We start from the raw sequence: 20,805 nt of genomic DNA, 5'->3' as shown, positions 1-20,805 counted from the left end.
TCAAGAAGCATTATTGGATCACGGTGTTAGACACTGGGCTTGGTCCAGATCAATTGTTCATGATGTACCCAAAGTGAATATATTCATATGCTTTCTGTAGCTGTAGCCATATTCTGCATCAGCTAACAACCCCTCCTGTTTCATGGTCAGCCTGTTATGCAGGAACACCCATGGCTGATTTTAGTCTTCTTCTCCCACAGATTACAACCCTGCGCCAAAAGCTTGGAGACTCTCAGAAGCTTGTGGCTGACCTGGAAGCAGAGCGGGAACATAAACAGTGCGACTTCGAACGCAAGCTATTGCTAGCAAAGTCCAAAATTGAGACGGAAGAGGTATGAGGCCCAGAAGGGAGCGATGGGGAGAAAATGGTAGGCAGGAGAGAGATGAATAGTAGACAGGCATGGAGTGGGATGAAAGAAGAGAAGGGATCCAAAAAGAACAAGATGAGGAGAAAAATTGGGACTCAGGAAGACCATCTAGGGTGAAAGAATGAGGCAAGCCGAAGAAGAGTTTAGAGGAAAACTTACAGCAATGAGAAGAGTGCAGTGAGACGATGGCTGTGAACCAAAGTGGCTGGATTAGGAAGTGCACAGATAGAAACAGGATAGAATTGAGGTGAAGGAGACGGCAAGAAAAGAGTTAATAGAAATGAGTGGAACAATTAAGGAGAGATGAGAGCGTAGATGTGATATGAAAGAAAATAAGGGGCATGGTATTAGAAGCTATAAATACAGAGGTGTTCTGAGAGCAGATGGGAGTAAGTGAAGTGAAGGAGGAGGATCAGAGACAGAAATTAGAAAATCATAATGAGCAGGATTAAAGGAAGGGAAAGAAAAGTCAGTGCAAAGAAAGAAGGAGGAATATGCGATTAGGAAGACTAAGGACTGAGAGATAAGTAGAAGGGTCATGTGGAGAGAGAGAAGACAAATAAAGACAAACTAGGAGTGGGAAGAGATGAGAAAGAAAAAGATGCACAGTGAGCTAAGGACCATCTGACCAATTTGAAGGAAGTATCAAGGAGGGCCAAGGAGGAAAGGATGAGTAGAAATTGGGATGGTAATGTTAGTGGTCCAAAGAATGGGGTAATCACGGAGTCTAGAGGGGGGCAGAAAATGGTGAGAGGCATAGATTAGAATTGAGAAAAGCAACCGAGAGAAGAGGAGCAGAACACCAAGGGTGGATAGATTAAGTAGGAAGAAGAGAAAGCGGAAAAGATACCCTGAAGATGGAGAAATAGGAGAAGAGTGAAATTCGAACAAAATAGAAACATTGTGATGTGAAGATCTCTAAATACAAAGTTGGCTTGATGTGCCATTTTACAAAACAAAGTAGGATACATTTCCTGTAGCTTAGAAATTGCTCTTGTAGCATATATTTGCCAGAACTGCTTATAATAAATATAGTTACAACTTTAGGCTTGTTTAGTAGCCAGTTACATTGATCCAGTTCTTTCACAGAAGTTACCATATTTACATAAGAGAATACTTATTCTCACCCTAGCACTGGATTTACTTGGTGACATGGGAGAGGCTCTTCCAAGTACATCATTACATCCTGAAATGGGATAGAAAAGGGGCACTGATGGAAGTAGAGGATGTAAGTAAAAGATTAATTGGTGAGAGTGCATAAACATGTAGCCTGATATGAAGGATTTTATATGCGCAGGTTGTCCATGATGGGATGGACGTTACCTTAGCGTGGGAATCAGGACTCATTGTATAATAATCAATCATTCATTTATCCCTTCACACAACAACCCAATAGAAGGAAGGGAGCATATGGCATCCCACAAAAAAGAGAACGAGGAAAGGTACCAACGTGGAATGTCATGGGAACCAGTAACCAGCAGATGTTTTTGCTCCACCAGGGTGAGAAGAAGGCGCTGGAGGATGAAGTTAAAGAACTGCTTCGGAAGAACAGGATCCTGCAGGACCAGCTCTCTCCTGTCAGCAGGCAGCGGGAGTACCAGGAAAAGGAGATTCAGAGGCTCAACAAGGTAAATTGTGCTGGCTGCACCTGCCTCCTTCCACTGCTATTCAAGATGTGTGCAACCTACTGCCCTACACATTCACAGCACATCATTCTATTCACGTCCTTCTCTGCCCGCCACACTATGTCCAATGTGTGTCCATCCTCCTTCTCTCACCCCTCTCCATTAACCCACTTGTGGCTATGCTGGGTCCAGCATCCTGTGCTGCTTCCTGAGGTTTCCAAGTTTGCTGTGCTGATAGGAACCTTATCTGCTAACTAGGCTTCTTCAGACTTTTTCCAGATACATGCTGCTCTGATCCTTCTCCACCAACAGTGCTTTGTGAGCTTTCCTTGCCCAGTCTGCTCTCCACTATGTGTCCACCCTGCTGCCTTAAGCTTTCTCAACTTCTTGCTGTGTTACTCTAATTGCTCTTTGACCACTGCTCTCCTTCCAGCCTCGTTTGTCCATTAGACTGTTTTATTCTTAAATAAAGTATATAGACGAGCAGTGGTTCTTTATTGGCTCATTTACCACATACTTCTATAATAACCAGGCTAATAAATTACCAGGGTCAACTGATGATCCAAGCAAGAAGCCCCATTATTGTTGTAATAGATTACAAACAATTTATTTGCAATTTTGCAGGGAAAGGTAATATATCTTCATTAGCTGATAGGGTGCTGTGTTCCCAAAAGTGATCTCAAAAGGAGTGAAATAATGCAGAAAGTGTGAAGTGTAGGTATTTATATAGGAAATATATGCTTGACCAAAGTAAAAACCAAAGGCATTCCTACAGAGGAGTTAGAGGAAAGTTGATTACTTACTATATGCATGGACGTCGATTCACCAGAATGCTATGCTAGGGGGAGCAGAAGTGACATCACATGCCTTTTGACCCCCCTGTGACATTTTAGGAAGTAACATCATATGGCCTCTGATGCGTTCCCAGCAGTGATGCCATGTGACCTTTGACCCTTGTTATGTCCCAAGAAGTACATCACTAAAGGTATAAACTCTACAAAATCTGGTTTGCACGCTCTACTCATGAGCTATCTCTCTCCCACTGACCCACCTGTCTCAAACATTCTCTGACATCAGTCTTCCGAATCCCATCTTCCTCTATTAGGCTGTTTCTTCAGTAACTTCCCTCTTATCTCCACCTTTCCTAGTTTTCATCTCAGCTGACCTTTGCTCATGTTTCATCACTCACTACTATAAAAAATTAAAGGTTTGACATAGGCATTATGCAGGGAATTAAGAATATCACACCCCATTCCCTTGGTGATTCCCAGTTTCTGTACAAAGTTTCACCCAGTCATTTCAGCTGTTATCATTGGGTGAAATTTCAGGGCCAAATGCAGCGGCTCTGTGGAGTTACCATGGATCTTGTAAACCCAATTAGGCTGGTAACTGCTGTTACTGGTCCCATAAGGGTTACCGTGGCATTTGCAATGAGACATTCAAAGATTTGTCTTGCTGGAATGTCTTTCATCTTCTGGCATCAGAGAAAGTGAAAATGCACTGTCCATGTAGGTGGGTTATTCGTCACACCAGAGAATTACTTTATATCTTCCTTGCAAGGCAATACTTAGCATGATGATCTATCCAACCCTCCCTACCTCTTGCTTTTGAAAGTGTCTTTTGCTTTTGCATCAAAAGGGCAACACTAAACAGTGGTAACCAGCACCTTGGGGCAGCTGTGGAGATGTTTGTTACACTTCTGCATGATACCATCATTTTAATTAATTAGTTTGTGTATTACATTTCAGAATGTCTACGTTGCAAAATGAATCATTTTAGACGCTTGTTGCATAGTCTTCTAATTAAAATGTGTTTTAAGACCTTGATCCCTTGCGCCCAGGAAAAAACTCTCATGGCTCTATTCAACTTTTTCCAAGCCCGCTCAATGGCTCCGTGATTAAGTGCCCCTCTCCATGCCCTTCTCGGCACAAATTCCGTCCATACCAGACATGTCCCGCATAGTTTCTGCTTCAAGAGTTCCAAATCTCTCTGCATAAGTTGTATCAAAGTGAGCCCCGATAGCTTTACTAAATCATTTTCCCCAAGATGAATCAATAAGAGGTCCGGACATCCCCACTGCGGCAAGTTACCCGTGATAAATGGGAGCAGGCTCCCCCACCTCCTACCACTCTTGCCCCACCAATGAACTTCATGGTGTCTGCTGGGCAGTCCCAATGATCTGCCGTAAATTTGCTTCTTCGCAAATTTAGCCGCCCAATGAACGAACGAATGGCCGACCAACCATGTCGTCATCTTGTCTTTCTGCGGCCCAGCCACACAACCTGTAAAGAAAAAACACTGTAAAAGCTGTAGGGGTCGGCCAAACCCCCCCCCCCCCACACCCCTGTTCTGTTCTCCTCAAGGCCTGACGTACCGCTCACAGCACCTAGACTTCCATCCCCCTATGGCCTTGATCATCGCCCAATCCCAACCCAAATGCGCTGCTGCCGTCGCTGCGCCAATCCTGAATGAATGCGTCCCATAGTCCCCTGCACGCCGCCCTATCCGACCAAGCGCCATTCTCATAACTCGTAACAGCTGATAACTAGTCAGTTTTTCCCCTAATGCATGTACAAAAAACCCTAAATCGCCTGCCCTGTGACACCTTGATTTGAACATGATCCATTCTGTTACCGGGCATGCCGTCTCAACGCCCCCTTTATCCAGCCACACCCACTTGCCTTTGCCCAGCTGGTCTGTCTTTGATCGCCTAAGCCATATCCCCAGCCTGTCCTTGTGCATGCACACTTCTTTCCTTCTCACCCCAGTCCCTTTTCCCACCCCCAACAATTTAGACACTCGAAAAGCACCAAAGAACATCCACACCATGCATAGGCTAAATAAACCCACCTCATACTCATCCGTACAACACGCTGGTAACACATGCAACAGTTCCAGCAATATTTCAAAAGTAATGGGTGCTCTTGCTGGTTTGTCCCCGCTGGCCCTGACCCTGCCCCAACCCTTCAGCATCTTACCCAATAAATCATTTCTTGCAGGGTCAAAACCAAAAAAGAGTTTCCCATAAAAAGAAACACCTGCCAGTTTTCCCCCAATTGTAGCTGGAGATAAACCCTCCCTGATCAGAAAAAGCACGAAACGTATGGCCCGTGCTTCAAGAGTCCGCAGGCCTTGTGCCCAAAAATTACCCCCAAATTGCTCAAAAGATTGAAACTCCAACCATGCAAGCCTGTAATTCCGCCGCGTAGATACTGCTAATGACATCTCCACCAGCCCCGTGATCATCATGCCCCCCACTCCCAAATGTCTGCCGGGACCATGGTCTTGCTCCGTTCCGCTCCAGGTGCCAATTCGCGAAAACGCCGCCACTGTGAACGAGATAGGGAGTCTGCAATCTTGTTGTGAACCCCGGGTATATGAGTAGCTTTAACGATAACATTCAAAGATAAACACTGAAGCATAAACTGACGCAACAAGCGCAAAACTCTGAGGTCCCTCGCTCTCTGTCTGTTGACCAAATTTACCAATGCCATGTTGTCTATTTGAAAGATCACCGTCCTGTTGGCTAGCTCCCGTCCCCACACCGCCAGTGCCACTAGTAGGGGAAAAAACTCCAGGAAAGCAATGCTTCTCCCCTGCTGCAACCAAATTGCCGGCCATGTCTCTGCGCACCACCTCCCATCCCAGTATAAGCCAAAACCCGACGCTCCCGCCGCATCCGAAAAAATTTGAACCTGCCACACCGTGTCCCACTCACCAAAAGACATCGGTACCCCATTGAACTTCTTCAAAAAGATCTCCCAGATTCTGATGTCTTCCCGTAAGGCCAGAGAAACTCGTATTCTATGGTGTGGTAGCACTGCACCTGCCATGGACAGCCCCAGACGTCTTCAAAAAGTCCTCCCTCCCCTTACTACCCTACACTCAAAATTGAGGTAACCCAAAAGCCTTTGAGCCGTCCGCAGATCCATTTTGCGTAAGGTGCGCACTTCTGCTAAGAAATCCAGTATTTCCCTCACTTTTGAGGCTGGCAATCTGGCAACCAGCTCTCTTGCGTCCAGCTCAATACCCAAAAAGGTCAAAATCGGCAGTGGCCCTTCTGTTTTCTCTGGGGCCAGGGGTACTCCTGCCTGTTGAGCTAACCTCTGGAAACTGTCTAAAGCCCTCCCGCACGCCCCGGATGCGGCTGCACCTACAAATAAGAAATCATCCAGGTAATGAGTCAGCGACCTATGGCCACTCATTCTCACAAAAACCCACTGTAGAAAAGTATTGAAGGTTTCAAAAAGCGCGCAGGATATTGCACAGCCCATGGGCAGAACCCTGTCCACATATATAGCGCCATCTAGCTGCATGCCCAAGAGGTCAAAATCTGCTGGGTGAATAGGAAGCAGTCTAAAAGCTGATTGAATGTCACATTTTGCCATTTCCGCATTCCGCCCGCACTTCAAGACTAACTTCACTGCATCATCAACTGACGCGTATATAACCTTTGAATCCTCTTGTGCAATAAAATCATTAACTGATGCGCCTTCAGGCCATGACAGGTGGTGAATCAAAGGAACTCTCCCTGCACCTTTTTGGGTACCACTCCTAAAGGAGATATCATCAGAGAGTCACTTGGCCATTTGGAAAACGGGCCGGCTATTCTACCCAGGCCCACCTCTAATGCTAATTTGTCGCGCACTATCTGAGGCCGTTCTTTGGCAGACCGCAAGTTGTCTGCCCACCTCCTCTCATGGGGACCTTGATAACCTATCCTAAAACCCCATTCTAGTAGTCGCGCCTTATCCGCTTCGGGATAGATGCGCAACCAAGGCAGCAAGACTTCCAGCCTAACTGGTGTAGGACCCATTTGGCGCAGGAGCGCCATGCGATCCCCTCCCTCTTGAAGCTCTCCACTGCTCTGCTGGGCTGGAGAGGGTGAAACATTGAATGACTGGATGACGGCCCCCGCACTTGGAGCAGTCATGTTTAAACCTGCACTGTGCTCTGGAACAAAAGCCTTTGTTAAAGTTCCAGCAGGCCCCGGAAGTTGCCCCTGTAGGTTTTGTGGCTGCGCCCGCCCCTCCCGGGATGGGGCGTGCATGAAAGGGCTTATATAACACTGGTAGACCACTTGCCGTATGCGTGGAAGCCCCTGCCTGTGCCGATGCCATCCATTGCATCTATAGCTCTGGATCTACGTCCCCCCAGGGTTTTTCCGGATTTACACTCACCCGAGCTCTGAACTTCTCGTCATAACTGAGCCATGCAAAACCCCCGAAATGCATTTGTGCCTTTCTAATGATGTCCATGTATTTAAACAGTGCAATTGCCCTATCCGGATTTTTTTCGCAATAAATACTGGCAAATATCAGAAAAGCGGACGTCCAATTGTCCATTGTGATTGGAACCCTGGGCCTGCGTGCTAGTTCCCATTCCTTCTCCTTAGAACCCTCTTTGGCCTGTATGTCCCTGTGTAGCAGCTTAAAAACATCCACGTATTTGTGTTTCCATATCTTGGCTTTTGTTTTCTCAGTTATGTGAGACCCGAGTGGCATGGCCAAACCCATATATGGAAGACGCTTCTTGTGGCCTCCCCCTTCTTTGTCCTCCGTTGTCGTATCTGCCCCCACCGCTTTACTACCTGTAGTTGTGTCTAGAGTGGTGGCGCCCTCTTTCTCCTTGTTCTCAACCGTTCCTTGTACGGAAATAGGGGCTGGTGTTTCTAAAACTGATCCATCCCCAACCCCAATAGATCTACTCGTGCTTACCTCCCTCGGAGGCACTCCCCCTGCGCCCCATACTGACCACCATCTCTTACCTCCTACATTCTCTCCCATGCTCCTTAGCACTCTCTTCAGATTTCTACAGCGGGCGCGGCTTGCCGTCCTCCTGTGGGCCCTTCCGTTACAATCGTGTCCTGAAAAACAGAAAGTGAAGAAGAGGTTGCGCCGCTCTTGCGCCCTCGTCCCCCCCCTCTCTGGACGGCGCTCACCTCCGTCTCCCGAATCTCACCGTCCTCCCATTCCTCCCCTTTGTCCTCATAGTCCAGCTCCAATTCCTCTTCTCCTCCCCACTGGCCCATACGTTGGGCAGAAACTCTTGCTTTGGTTGATGCAGTCTCAGAATCCTCCATACCCAAATGGCGCACACCATCTTTGCGGTACCCGCGCTCCCCCGGTGTGGAGAAGGCCGCCGCAGACCCCTCCAGTGCTTCGTACCAACGCGTTTGGGCCGTATTGCGTCCTGTTGGCGTCTCCCCTCTCCTGCCAACCTCGGCCGTTGGCCTTGTTTTCCTACTGCCCCCGTGACTGTATGCGTCACCAAGGTTCCCCGCGCCGACCTGCCTCTCGGCCGCACCAGCCTCTTGTCTCTGGTTCCCTTCTGACTGTGGAACCCAAACCCAGGTTCCCCCCCCACCCCCGGCTGCTGCGCCCCTCTATCCTCTCTGACCTCTCTGGCCTTTTTGGCTGCTTCGTTGCACGCGCACGCCTCTTCCCTGTCCTTGCACAGCTGTGCCCACCTGGCCTCCGTCTCTAAAACAACCCTGCGCTGCTCTCGTATCCTGGCCTCCAGGTCCCAGGTCTCTGATTGGTCCCACTTTCCCTGTGTGGATGGGCCTGGGGCCCCCACAGGCCCTGCCTCGTCTGTTACTTTGGGTTTTGCCAATCTGGCCTGTCTGGGAGCTGCATTGGCTCTAGCCGCCCTCCCTTTGGTTTTCCCCGCATATTTGCCTTTTTTCTTTGCAGGGGCCCCAAAGGCCCCGTGACCCTCTTCCTTGTGGTATGACAAATCCAGCGGGGCCGCATCCCCGCTGGGCCTGGGCAGTGGCTGCTCGATCTCTTCGCCCAGTGCTGCCTGCCCTCCCCTGTCAGCCAAATGTCCCTCCGCGCCTGAAAGGGCATCCCCTGCTAGTGCGCCGTCTGCGCCCGCGGTTCTTGGTGTCGGGTCCTGGGTGCCTTGCGCCTCACCGCTAAACATCAGTGGGCTATGTGCCCTGGGAAGACCTTGTTGCATGCCTGCATCCACGCCAAGGGCCTCAGGCCCCTCATCCCTGTCCCCGTCCGAGTCCTGTGACTCGCAGTGTGCAGGTAATAGATAATGTTCCTCCTTTTTTTTTTTTTTTTCTTTTTTTAATTCGGGCCCACGTGCCCAAGTGTCTCTATATCCTTCTCTCCCTGTTTTATTTTTTATTTTTTTTATATATATATATATATAAATTTCTTATTTAACTTGAAGGCCCCCCGGCCTGTTCCAACTCCGAGCGCGTGATCCCCGCGCTTCTCCTCTCCCCCGCTCCTTTCGCAGGGGTGGGAAAAGCCCGACGGATGTCGAGTGGGTAGCGCATTTGCGTGGCCTAGCGAGCCTGCCACACATGTGGCAGCTCGTAAATAAATGCAGCCACTCCCCCGCCGGCCTCCTCGCGCTGTCCGCGCCCCCCCGGACTGCCTATACTGCCCTACCAGGCCCAAAGAGGCCTGCTTGCCGCGCGCTCGGCCGCCCCTAACCAAAACTGCCTCGCCTGGCCCGAGGGGCCTGCTTGCCACGCGCCCTACCGCCCCTGTCAAAATGCTGCCTACCTGACACTAGGCCCTGCATACGCGTGCCCTGCCGCACGGAAAGCCTCACCAGCTTCAAGCCTCAAGAGCTGACCCTGTATGTTTGCTGTCGGCGCGGAACAGAAGCCGACCCCACCCCTCCACCCCCCTTTTAACCCTGCCTCAACTCCCTCCCCCACTTACCTGACAACCAATAAGGCGCCTCCGCGCCACTTCCTGTGCCCCGAAAGAGCCAGCGGAGAGACTAGACCAGGTCTCTCTCTCCGCGGGCCCCTCCAAAGGCAGAACAGCACTTTGTGGAGTTGCGATTAAGACAGCGTTGCAAACGTCAAAGCTACAGCCAATGAAATGCTGATTTTAGAAGGGAAGGCATAAAAGACGAGTATGTTTCCCCTGGTTCTAGTGTTACTTGTCTGGCTACAAGTTAATTGGTAAACTGAATTTAACTCGGTTCTGATTCTTTAGTCTATTTTCCAAGTCTGCTTGTTGAGGCCAGCTTCAGCAGAGCTGTGAACTGTTTCCCCGATGAGAAGAAAGTAAGTGAGAGTTGTGTCTTCTTGGGGCTTCTGTTTGCCTAGTGGAAGCTTCTCGGAAAAAGAGAACACACATGGCTTTTAGGTTTTTGGTGAAGATCGGTCCATGACCCATGGCTTTATCTGTGGCAATTGTAGAAAATCATGCTGGCAATAAAATGTGAGCACTCCACAACAAAACAACTTACTGACTGAGCACCACGTTTAGAAAAAAAGCAGATGCACTCTGTCATTCTTCTCAAACTTTAAAAAAATATTAAAATTGTGGGTAAAGCATGAAGCTCGCATAAGCAAAATATAACAAATATGGTAATGTGGGAATGAAAGTTACACAAGGAAAGAAAAGCTGTGAATCTTCCATAATAAGGTTTCAAGGTGATTGCAGCACTGATGTGTTGCTGATAGGGCACCAGGTGTTCTGACTGTCATTTTCCCTCAGGCTCTGGAAGAGGCTCTGAACGTGCAGGCCTCAGCACCCCCAGCTTCCATGTTCAGCATGTCAGCAGAAGCAAGAGGCGGCCTGAGGCGAGAAGAGCAGCTCACCCAGATACAACTCCTCAAGCAGCAGGTAAAACCAAGGCCTAGCGCCAGCTTCACTGCACTAACAAGCTAGTAGTTTTGGGCCTGGAGTCAAAGTGGGAGCTTGACCTTATTGTGTACAGTGAATATGTATGTCTGTTTCATGGAATGGAATATTTGCTTGACATTCTATAAGTACCAGTGGAGTCTGACATCGCTGCTATAACAATCAGGAGTTGTTTAATGTATACAGATAAAAAAGACACTTTCAAAGACCTGAAATCCTGAGATGCATAGAACTCTTTATGTTCACTATATGCTGACTAAATTCTAGTATTTGCAATCTAGCATTTTAAATCTATTATATATCCACATGCTGTGAATTATCCTCCAATCCTGTGGCTGGTTTTGACATTTTATTTCATATTTGTCAGAGGTTGTGAAGAGAATACATAGACAATCGACGTGCCTGTAATGAGACGTCCCTCTAATGTTCTGGGGAAACCCTCAGTCCTTTCTTCAGACTGTTTTTCAACCATCAAGTGTAGTTTAGAGCAGGGAACAGAGGTACAGAACAGAAGAGTTGCTAACAACTCTTCTATTTTTTGAAGCGTGACTTATGTTGCCATGTTAGTTGTTCATGTTCTCCTTACATAGCCAGGGCATAGAGAACACTCCATTTATGTTGGGATTTTGATGCCACCTTCTTTTCCAAGAATAGTCTAGTTAGCCATGTTTGTCTCTGAAGTACAACCGCAACATTATTTGTAGTTTTTTCAGATTGAAGCCAAATAGTTTTGACACTATTCAGTGCGGAATGCTGATCAACTGGTACAGTGACAGCCAGTCACTGTTATGCACTCAGTCTTAGAGGGGGCAGTGGAGATTGAGTACTCAGTGGCTGTGTGACATTCATAGTCAAAGAAGAAAAGCCTCACTCACTAGAACAAAGAGAGCTGACAAAGTGGGATTCTTAATGTAAATATTAAAATAGCTGGAGAGAGCAGAATTCATACTTTCAGTAGACATTATTACACAGATTCATACAAAAGACCAGGAGATGGAGCGGGCTGTGCTTTATTGAAGACCACACCAACCTTTTTAACTCTGGTCTGCTTGTTAATGTTTGCTCCTCAAGTCGATTTATAAACGTTTTGTTACTCCTAAAAGGTTGCTTACCTGGAGCCTCAGATGTCACAATTGATAACTAGTAAGGAATCCCAGTGCAACCCTTCTCACCTGCCAAGCAGGATTACGATGTGCCAAGAAGAATACTTCTATGACTTACTCAATATCCATGCATTGGCTGTTGAACCATGGGGTACATTAGAGAACCTCACGTAGCTATCACCCTTGATCCAGTACCAATATGAACCCAGCACCTTTGAGGTGCTTGGTTGAGGTTTTGAGATGAGAAGCATTAGTTTCTCTGCTTGTGTCTCTTTCCCTGTATGCATCTTGTAACATTCACCAATATTTATCCTAAGCACTAGCTTTGTTGTTGTGGGGAGTAATACTACAGGTTAGTGGGTGGAGTGAAAAATGGCCTGCAAAGTGTGAGTAATGCAGCAGATCTCTCATGGCATAAAGCACTCAAATAACAGTCATGAATAACCCTATAGGTTGGGAGCAGGGTGAGTAAGAGGTGGAATGGCCTTTGTTCTAACTCTAAATAATTTTATCTTCGTTCCTCCTAGGTGAAGATTTTTGAGGAAGACTTCCAGCGAGAACGCAGTGACCGTGAGCGCATGAGTGAGGAAAAGGAAGGGCTCAAGCATGAAATGGAAAAGCTACAAACTCAGATAACACAACAGAACGCCCAGGTGGTTATGCAGTCCTAGCCAGCTCAAGAGATCATCATGGTTTTACGGGGGGCAGAAATTGAGAGGTCTAGACCTATCGATGTGACCACAGCCAAATCCTCATCCACGACTCTTGAGAGGTTGAGGTCTGGGAGAAATGGAAAGGAGGGGGTAGATTGGTAAAAGATCCCAAGTGCAGTGATGGATGTCACAATTCCCGCCCCCCCACCCTTGGTGCGTCCTATTGTAAGTTAGAGACATCTACTAATTCTCATGTCCAGGTTTAGGTTAAACATCTAGGCTGATACACATAGCACTGTCTCTAGGTTAGTGTCTTAGCAGAATTCGAAGTGAAGCTCAAGAACTGTTTCTTTCCATCCATAACCTGGATGGACTGTAGCTGACCCCAGCCTGATGCGGAAAAGACCATGGTAATAGTATTTCGACCTGCTAAACTGCACGAGACTCTACACTTTATCTTTCTTTACAAGATTTCTTTGATCATGATATCCCTTGTCCAACTGATGGATGTAACCTGCTTTTACTCGTAAGACTAACCTAGGACCTTAGTGCCCCAGGTCAGGGGATTGGACAGAAACATCTATTTTTAGTTATACAAGATCAGGAGTGTCATACATTTTACACCGGAGGCATCATGAAAATAGCCTCTAGCACCAGTCCTCACTTGGATTATATTAACTCCTGTTTTCTTGGTAACAAGAATATAAACTTCCCACATTCAAATTATTTACAATACATGGGTTAGACTGGACCTTGGTTGTATAATACGATTATTATTATTCATAATAATAGCTTGTTTTTATTAGTGCTTCAAGCAGCGCTCCGTTCTTTCTTAATGGTAAGCATTTTACGACCCTCGGAAGGATAAGAAGCAAATTGTTTTCCTGGAATTCCATCTTGTGAACTCCTCTTTGGTCAGTGACATTTAAGTCACTGAGCCTTCTTGCTGCTTCTTTGGAATAGTGTGAGATGGAGTTTCCAGTGGTTGGTTTAGTGGACTGAATCAGCAACTTTTTCACCCACCAGTGCTTGTTTGGCACCAGCAACCGAAGTCTAACCATTCCAGAGCACCAGACTCGAAAGTCCACTGTACTAGAAATTTCACTGCTCTAGCTAATTACCAAATTAGGGAATCTGTTCAGAATATCGAGTCCAACCCTACGAAATCTTGCTGTACGTCTCTGCCAGGAACTCCACACCTTTTGAGTAATATTGGCATTTACAAAGTTTTTACTGTGTTTGTATTACTACACTGCCTAGAGAGGGTTTCCTCTGTGTAGTCGAGTGAGGACGATCAATTGTAACGCTCTTCCATCATCTTTCTTTAAACTGAAGACAGTTTCCTGGGATTGAAATTTACATCAGACTTGCCTATGAATTTTGGGAATTTTATCTACACTCCAATAATAGATATTATTTTCTAGTGTCGTAAGTTACAGTACTTAGACTTTTAGCTCATAATACTTCAACCAGCTGAATGTCAGAAGTGCTAAAAGCTAGGTCTTGTTAAAAGCCCTTATGGCTCACCTATGCAGTAAGATGTAGCTTCCATTACACAAACACTGAAACATGCTCATTTTAGTTGGTTGTAAAAGCAATGTAGAAAGTACAAAGTTTCAGTTACGGGTATATGATCATTTTCTTTACGCGAGAAACCGGAATTAAAATCTAACAAACCATACTCTGCTGTTCACTGCAGTTTTGTTTGGGTTTCACAGATATTCTGAGTTGAGCTACCACTTCTGAACCACTTTACCTTCATGATAAAGAGATAGCCAGGATGTCCTATCTAACTTGAGCAGGGTTACAGCTGCCTCTCTGCTGCTTCTTTCTTGGGTCGATTGTACCGTGTGCATGCCTGTTCATAGAGCTGTACTTTGACATGTGTCTTCTCTTCTGCCACAGAAGAACTGCCAGGTACAAGAAAGTGAATTTGGCACAGACTATATATATAAGCATAGGATTTGTTAGTAAAATTCAGTATTCGTTGTATAGTTCTTGGTGAACAGTTTTCTTATCAAAGTTTAAAATGTTTTTAGGAGACAGATTGTATTTATTCCGCTATCATGTGGTCACATTACTCGTCGTATAAAAAATAAAGTATGTATTCACATTCACCAAATGCATTAAACAGAACACCGTATTAGTTTGTTGCCACCAATCTTTAGAAACAATAGTTTTTGGATTGTTTACAACTGACGTGTTTCTCCCTCTACGACTAGTAACCTGGGGCCTCCTCAAGGCTTACATGTGGTGAGCTTTATGCTCTTCATAAGTTATTGTCAGATGTTTCAGTAGTCAGTTCATCTATGGTAGTGCGCTCGAAAGGCAAGGAAGGTTGGCTGCCCCCAGGTTCGGTCAAAGAATGGTGGAATTGTGTGGTCTGTTTTTTTCAGTTTGTTTCACAATTGTTCCATGAAGACTTTCACAAACAGTGAACATTGCACCTTTCTGACAATTCCTATCCTTATTAATACCGTTTGCCGGGCCTCTTTCTTGTATCATGTAATAATCACCATTGATCCAACGCCGAACCCACTTTTCAAATCTAGCAAGGCACACACTCATAAATATATTTGTGAAAGACATGCTTAAGCAGAGAGCCCAGAAAACCAAGCCCATTTTTTAATGCTTAACAATGGTACACTTCTTTTAAAATGGCCTCAGCAGCATAATGATGCCCACGAGCCCGCATTCTTTAAGTAAGCCTGGCTTATGCCATGGACAAAGAGTGCCCTGTCATTAGCAATAATAGAACCTTAAACTTTCTCAGTATTATGCAGTAAGAGGATAGGTTTAATCCCACAATTCAGTTTGTAATTTGTTCATTGCACAATAATTCCCTCTGATTTTATCCTGTGATGAAAGATTGACCATCCCTCAACATTTCCTCCTCTATCCTGTATTTTACTGATCAGCGGCTTTCCAGTTTCTGCCTTCACCTCTTACAATGATTATTTCTTTATTAAAATTTATTTTTTAGGTAGGTTCATGCAGAGGCAGACCTCATGTCACTGCCCTCACCCCACTTCGCAGATGATTGGAAATGAGATGTAAAATAAGTTTAGGGTGGAAGAGGGTATATCTTAAATCAATCAATTAAAGAAGCTTCTAAGGGTTCATAGTTCACATATTGACTATTCCTGGTATCCAGTGTGCTAGAAGCACACTATTAAACTAACATGGGTAAGTTGACCACCTTGCTCTATTTTATGGCAACATAATGGTTCATGTTCTGGACTTTTCTAATTTGAATTGTTATCAGGCTTATTAGAATACTTTGCTCAGTGGAAAGCAAGCAAACCCTATTACACTCAGACGTCATTAGGTTTGTCATCTAAAGCTCATGGCAGGAAATGAGGTGTCTTAACGACATTGCATGGAGTGGTAATCCTAACTCTATGGGCTGAGCTTACATCCGTGGTGTCATTCCAATGAATAACTGTATTTTTCCCTCAGACAGCAGTGTTCTTGTTCCTAGAACTAGAGTGGTCACATGTCATGGTCTCCATGTTTACACCTTGTTTATCCCAGTTGGTTTGATTTTCGTGTTCTTAAAGCCTGGAACATTTAAATCACGGGGCCAACTTTAGACTGAAGTTATAAAGGTAGACATCCGAGGTATTCTGGCTTAGGAAGTATTTTATTTCTACTTACCCATATGATCCTTTGCCCTACGTCAATCTTAACATATCTTGCATTATTATATTAAGCAGTCGTGGTAATAATGCACTCATGTAAAGTGGCCAGCTCCTCTCTGGACCACCGCTCTTCCCATGTCAACCCATTTGGGTTCTTTTCATGGGTCAACTCTTTCAGTGCCAGGGCCTTGGCCCTTGCTTCCCGCCCTCCACTTTATCTGTATGTCCATTGAGTGTCTCAACTTTTGTTTGTGCATGCTTTGTTATGTATTTAGTGTTCTTTAGTTGCTAGACTGTGACTGCATGTTTTTTAAGTGTTTAGTTGGGTTTAATTTTGTGATTGCCAGTTGTGTCTTTATTTCTAAACCTGAAGGCAAGGGTGACATAGGATGTGGTGGGTACAGTCAGTAGTATGGCCTTCTTTCAGGACCCTTCCCAAACTGAAGTCTGTGTTAATACTGCACTTTTACCAAAAATCTGCTAGTTCAAAACCAAAGAAGCAAGCTGCCATAAACATAAAATACAGACTTGAGTTTGAGGTGAGGCATTCAGAAATGAAGAGACAGGTAGGACGTTGTTTTACACTTTGGATCTCATGCACAAGTCATCGAAGAAGCAGGGTTGCATCACTAATACTCAAGTAGGGGTTCAGACTAGAATTCTCATTTATAGAAAAACACTGTAGATCTGGAAGAACCCATTTTTCCCAACTAAGAGGGGACTTAAAAGCCATCTACCCTCTACCTCAAACAGCTGACTTTCCATGTCATTTATGGCCACTGGGGGTGGATTAAACTTTGCATTATTAGTGCATTTTTAATTGGTTCAGCATAGGGCTTCTGGTGGCTAGCAGTTAGTGCAGCATAAGACCGGTCTGTTTAATATCAATGTGTGCTTACGTGCTACTTCTTTCTCTTCTTTGTCTTTTCCCCTGTTTTTCTTTCCTTCACACCCTCATCTTTACTTATTCTCCCCCCCCCCTTTTCCTTTCTACCTCCCGTGCCCTTGTTCATCTCTTGACCTTGCACTCCCTCCCTGTTCTCTCTCCTGCATCTCCCTTTCTCAGCTGCGCGCTTGTATGGAGGACCTTCAGCGAGAGAAGGGGGAAAAGGAGAAGCTGCGAAAGCTGCTGAAGCAGCACAAGCAGGTACTGAAGATACATATGTGATGCCTTTCTGCTGGTGTGTGGGCATGGTGGGTGGTTGTATTGGACTGCGTGTGGTCAAAAACAAGCGATAGAGAAGAGTGTTCTGTTAGGCAGGTGTGGCACAGTAAAGTGTTGAAAATAATGGCACTGCCGAGTAAAATAGTAAGACCTTTTTTGGCCTAATGGGGGATGCCAGAGGTGTGTGGGCTTGCAGTACAGTCTGTTTCGGCAATGGTGGCCCTTCTTGTGGTCTGTCATTGTGATATACAAAGGCTGTTTCTCAGTAAGGGTAAGGCTCTCAAGAATATATGGAAATGCTTTGTGGTGCACCTGTGAGTGAGTGAGAGAGAGATAAAATGTGTGGCTTTTCGGGCTGAAGTGCACTGATGTTGTTTATGAGCAGAGGTGGCAATAGTAGATGCTTATGGGCAGGAGTGACACTAAGTAATGGGGGCATTACTAGGCACATCTGTGGCATAACAAGGAATGTTTATGGACATGAATAGAACTTAAATGAAATTGTGTGGATAGGGAGGTGACTTTCCACTCTACCTTAGTATGAGGGTTTACGTTGCAGACTACATCACACTCAGTGAACAGAGAAAAGATCTGCAATAGCGAGAACTGACTACTGAGTTGGCCGATTTCCATGTTGTCTGTTAAAGGAAGGTAAATGGTATGATCAGCAGTGTTTAATTTCAGGTGCCCTAGTGCTAGAGCCACATTGTGACCATTTTTAGAAAAGAGGCCAGATGCAAGGCCCTGTCGGTTAGACAAGAGGATTCTTCAATGGGTCGAGCATGATCCTGGTAACAGTGAAGTGGGCTAGAGGTAAGAGTGCTCTGCTTTGTTTACTATGTTAGGCAAATCAGTGGGTTGTGATTGGTCAGTGACTCTGCAATTAACACGAATCGAAAAACTGTTTCAGGTGAATTTCCCCATCAAAATAAGGTCTCTACATGCCGCACCAAGTGGGGTATCATTGGTACTCAAAGAAGGCTTATTAGCCAACCTAGGAACCAAGGGACACTGTGATTTGGGGCACAAGGTTATTGACCTTGAGGCAACCAAATTTAACATACATGTAGTGCTGGAGCCTATCCTTATTTTTTGGAAATATTTGCTAATATCATGAGTACCTGGTGGAATCCCTGAGGTGATCTATGAGTAACGTAGGGAACGACGCAGTTAGCTCCTTTGACTGTGGAACCACATTGATTTCCTCACACTGTAGGAATCTGCAGTTGAGTATTATCTCATCTAATTACCTGGCAGAGGGTGGAGTTGTAGTTGTGCCCATCTAATATGGTGTCACCCAAGACCTCATGTCTTGCACTTCATATTGAGACTGTATTTTTTCATTGGCCTCAGATGCAGGTGTGCTATTGGGAAGAAAATATTGAACACAAGGATGATTTGTTTTCAGTGTGACTATTGGAGGAGTCATTGGGGTTATGTATTTGTTCGTTGTATTCTCAATGTTGAGTATGTAGAAAAAACAACAGATTACAGAAGGTTTGTAATTTATGCCCACCAAAAATCAAGACATCTTCAGACTTGTTTTGGGATAAAGATGCTGTAAACATGAATAGGTAAACACTGAGCAAGCTCACCGCAGAGTTCTGGCCCATGTGCTGAAACTGTAGGTAGATCTGGCCAACAACTCTGAAATGAAGCCCTCAGATGTTCAGAAAACCAAGTCAGAAGAGACTCCCAAACATGTGAAAAACAGATCTCACATTGTATTTAAACAAACATTCCTGCAGTTATTTTGACCCATAAAAAGAAAGGGATTGACAAAATATCACGTGAAACATTGGTTTCATCGGGCAGGAGGATGTTTGGATTCATTTGCTAACTTCAGGGCTGCAAGATTACTGATGTGTCATTAAAATATTTATGACCCAAAATTGAAAACTGTCCCTTGAGCCTGAGTAGAAAAGTTGTTAAAAATCAACTTCAAAGTATTCATTTCCTAAATCAGACAGCCTCAAAAGAGTTGCAAGCCCTTAAATATAAAAAGTTCTACCTAACAAGTTGGAGAAAAAAATAGTTATCATTTCAGGAGCTACATACCACATTCATATGAATTCCAGTCCTAAGAGATCTGGTGAGTAGTCAAGATCCACACATGACATGACTGAGATACTTGTAACACATTCTCCACAAGGGGCAGAATACTCCTCTTATGATTTAAATCTGTCATGCATACTATAGGATTATGAGAGCAACGTGAAAACACATGAGGGTGGACAGGATAAAGATAATGATTATGAAGAACTATGCAAGGAGAATCCAGCTAATTCTCCATCAGAAGATTTTCAGTAGCATCACGTTAGGCCATCATCACAAGATGAGCTTATCACTTTTATCACTTTCAGTAGTCTATTAAGAAATGCAGACAGTAGATCAGGAAAATAGCTAGAACTACCAGTTCTCATGTGTGACAAAGATAACTACTCTGTTCCTCTTGTTGATGATCTAAGCCAGAGTGTAAACACATACCTGCCCCACAAGATTCAACAAACATTAGAGCCACTGATGCACCCAATTTGGTAATTGATATAACTGGGGAAAGCCACTCAACCCACACAGAACACCAGAACTAACACCTAATAAATAAAAAATGGTTCATGCAGTGAGGAGATGGTCATGTCTAGAACACATTGCTAATTATACTGTAGATGTGTAAGATCTGTTTTCCAGCAATGGAAAGATATTAGGAACATTATGCAGTCCTTACTAGAAGGGTATAAGAAGGCCAGAGCCCTTTTGCAGGAGAAAAATGTCACGTATTGCGTTGAACACTGGTAATAAATAACTTTTAAATGAAGTTGACACAGCAAGTAAATAGCTTCTGAAAACAACAGAAGTAGGACCGCACACATGGCTGCAGGTTTGGTTCAAACACAGGTAATTGATGTTCCTTTTTTGATACTCACCTATTCTTTCAAAGGCTTGTTAATGCTGTGGAGGGCATCAAAAAGAATTAAGACATCCAAGGTACACAGTCATTGAGGTTTTTTCACCTGGTTGCAGCCATATGATATCATCTAGGATGCCATCTAAACAATGATTCAGCATTACCAGTCTGCTTAAGGACAGTCTATCACATTTTTGGCAATCAGGAAAAACAGCCTCAAAGATCATCCTTTCACAAAAAAGTAGAGATTGTGCATTTAGAGGGACAGGTGCCTCTACAGAGAGACTAGGCCTGCATTTCTCTAGCTCACAACACTGCAGTCTTTGGGAGATTGCAATTGTTTCTTCATGTATTATAGGAGAGAATGTCTAAAACACCTTCAAACAGTCAAGGACCATACACCATCTCCTCTGGAGTAAGCCCAAGGTGTTCCACAAAAGGAGGAGTAGTCCAAGTATACTCAATGTACTCCAAATCCTAAAGTCACACCATCAACCACCCAACCAAAACCTTCACGCAAAGAAGTTTAGGATGTCAGATTTCCAATACAGTACAAGAAGGGGTTGCATAATTCTGCTTTCAATGTACAAAAACAGACAATACCTGTAAATACCTGTATTAGGTAATAATCCTTCTATCTGCAGAAATTCATCCATCCAGTTAAGCTATATAGACGTACCACATACCATGGTACCTGGCCAAGAAATCTAAATTGATAACA

General features: G+C 44.9%; 1 protein-coding gene across 5 annotated transcripts in view; it reads left to right on the top strand.

Moving 5' to 3' along the window:
• Positions 1 to 20,805, top strand: part of TNIP1 (TNFAIP3 interacting protein 1) — a 218,684-nt gene that overhangs the window by 142,476 nt on the left and 55,403 nt on the right. For 4 of the 5 annotated variants that reach the window (XM_069199568.1, XM_069199573.1, XM_069199570.1 and 1 more), the window contains 5 exons: positions 201 to 332; positions 1,868 to 1,996; positions 10,471 to 10,599; positions 12,248 to 12,373; positions 17,081 to 17,161. In XM_069199568.1, the coding sequence (XP_069055669.1) occupies positions 201 to 332; positions 1,868 to 1,996; positions 10,471 to 10,599; positions 12,248 to 12,373; positions 17,081 to 17,161 (597 nt within the window). The remainder of the gene's footprint in view (positions 1 to 200; positions 333 to 1,867; positions 1,997 to 10,470; positions 10,600 to 12,247; positions 12,374 to 17,080; positions 17,162 to 20,805) is intronic. The other variant, XM_069199572.1, reaches the window with a different exon arrangement.

Source organism: Pleurodeles waltl, chromosome 7 (assembly GCF_031143425.1).
Source record: "Pleurodeles waltl isolate 20211129_DDA chromosome 7, aPleWal1.hap1.20221129, whole genome shotgun sequence".
In the NCBI taxonomy this organism is placed as follows: Eukaryota; Metazoa; Chordata; class Amphibia; order Caudata; family Salamandridae; genus Pleurodeles; species Pleurodeles waltl.
Note: the sequence above shows the minus strand (reverse complement) of the source record. Positions and strands in the feature narration are given on the sequence as shown.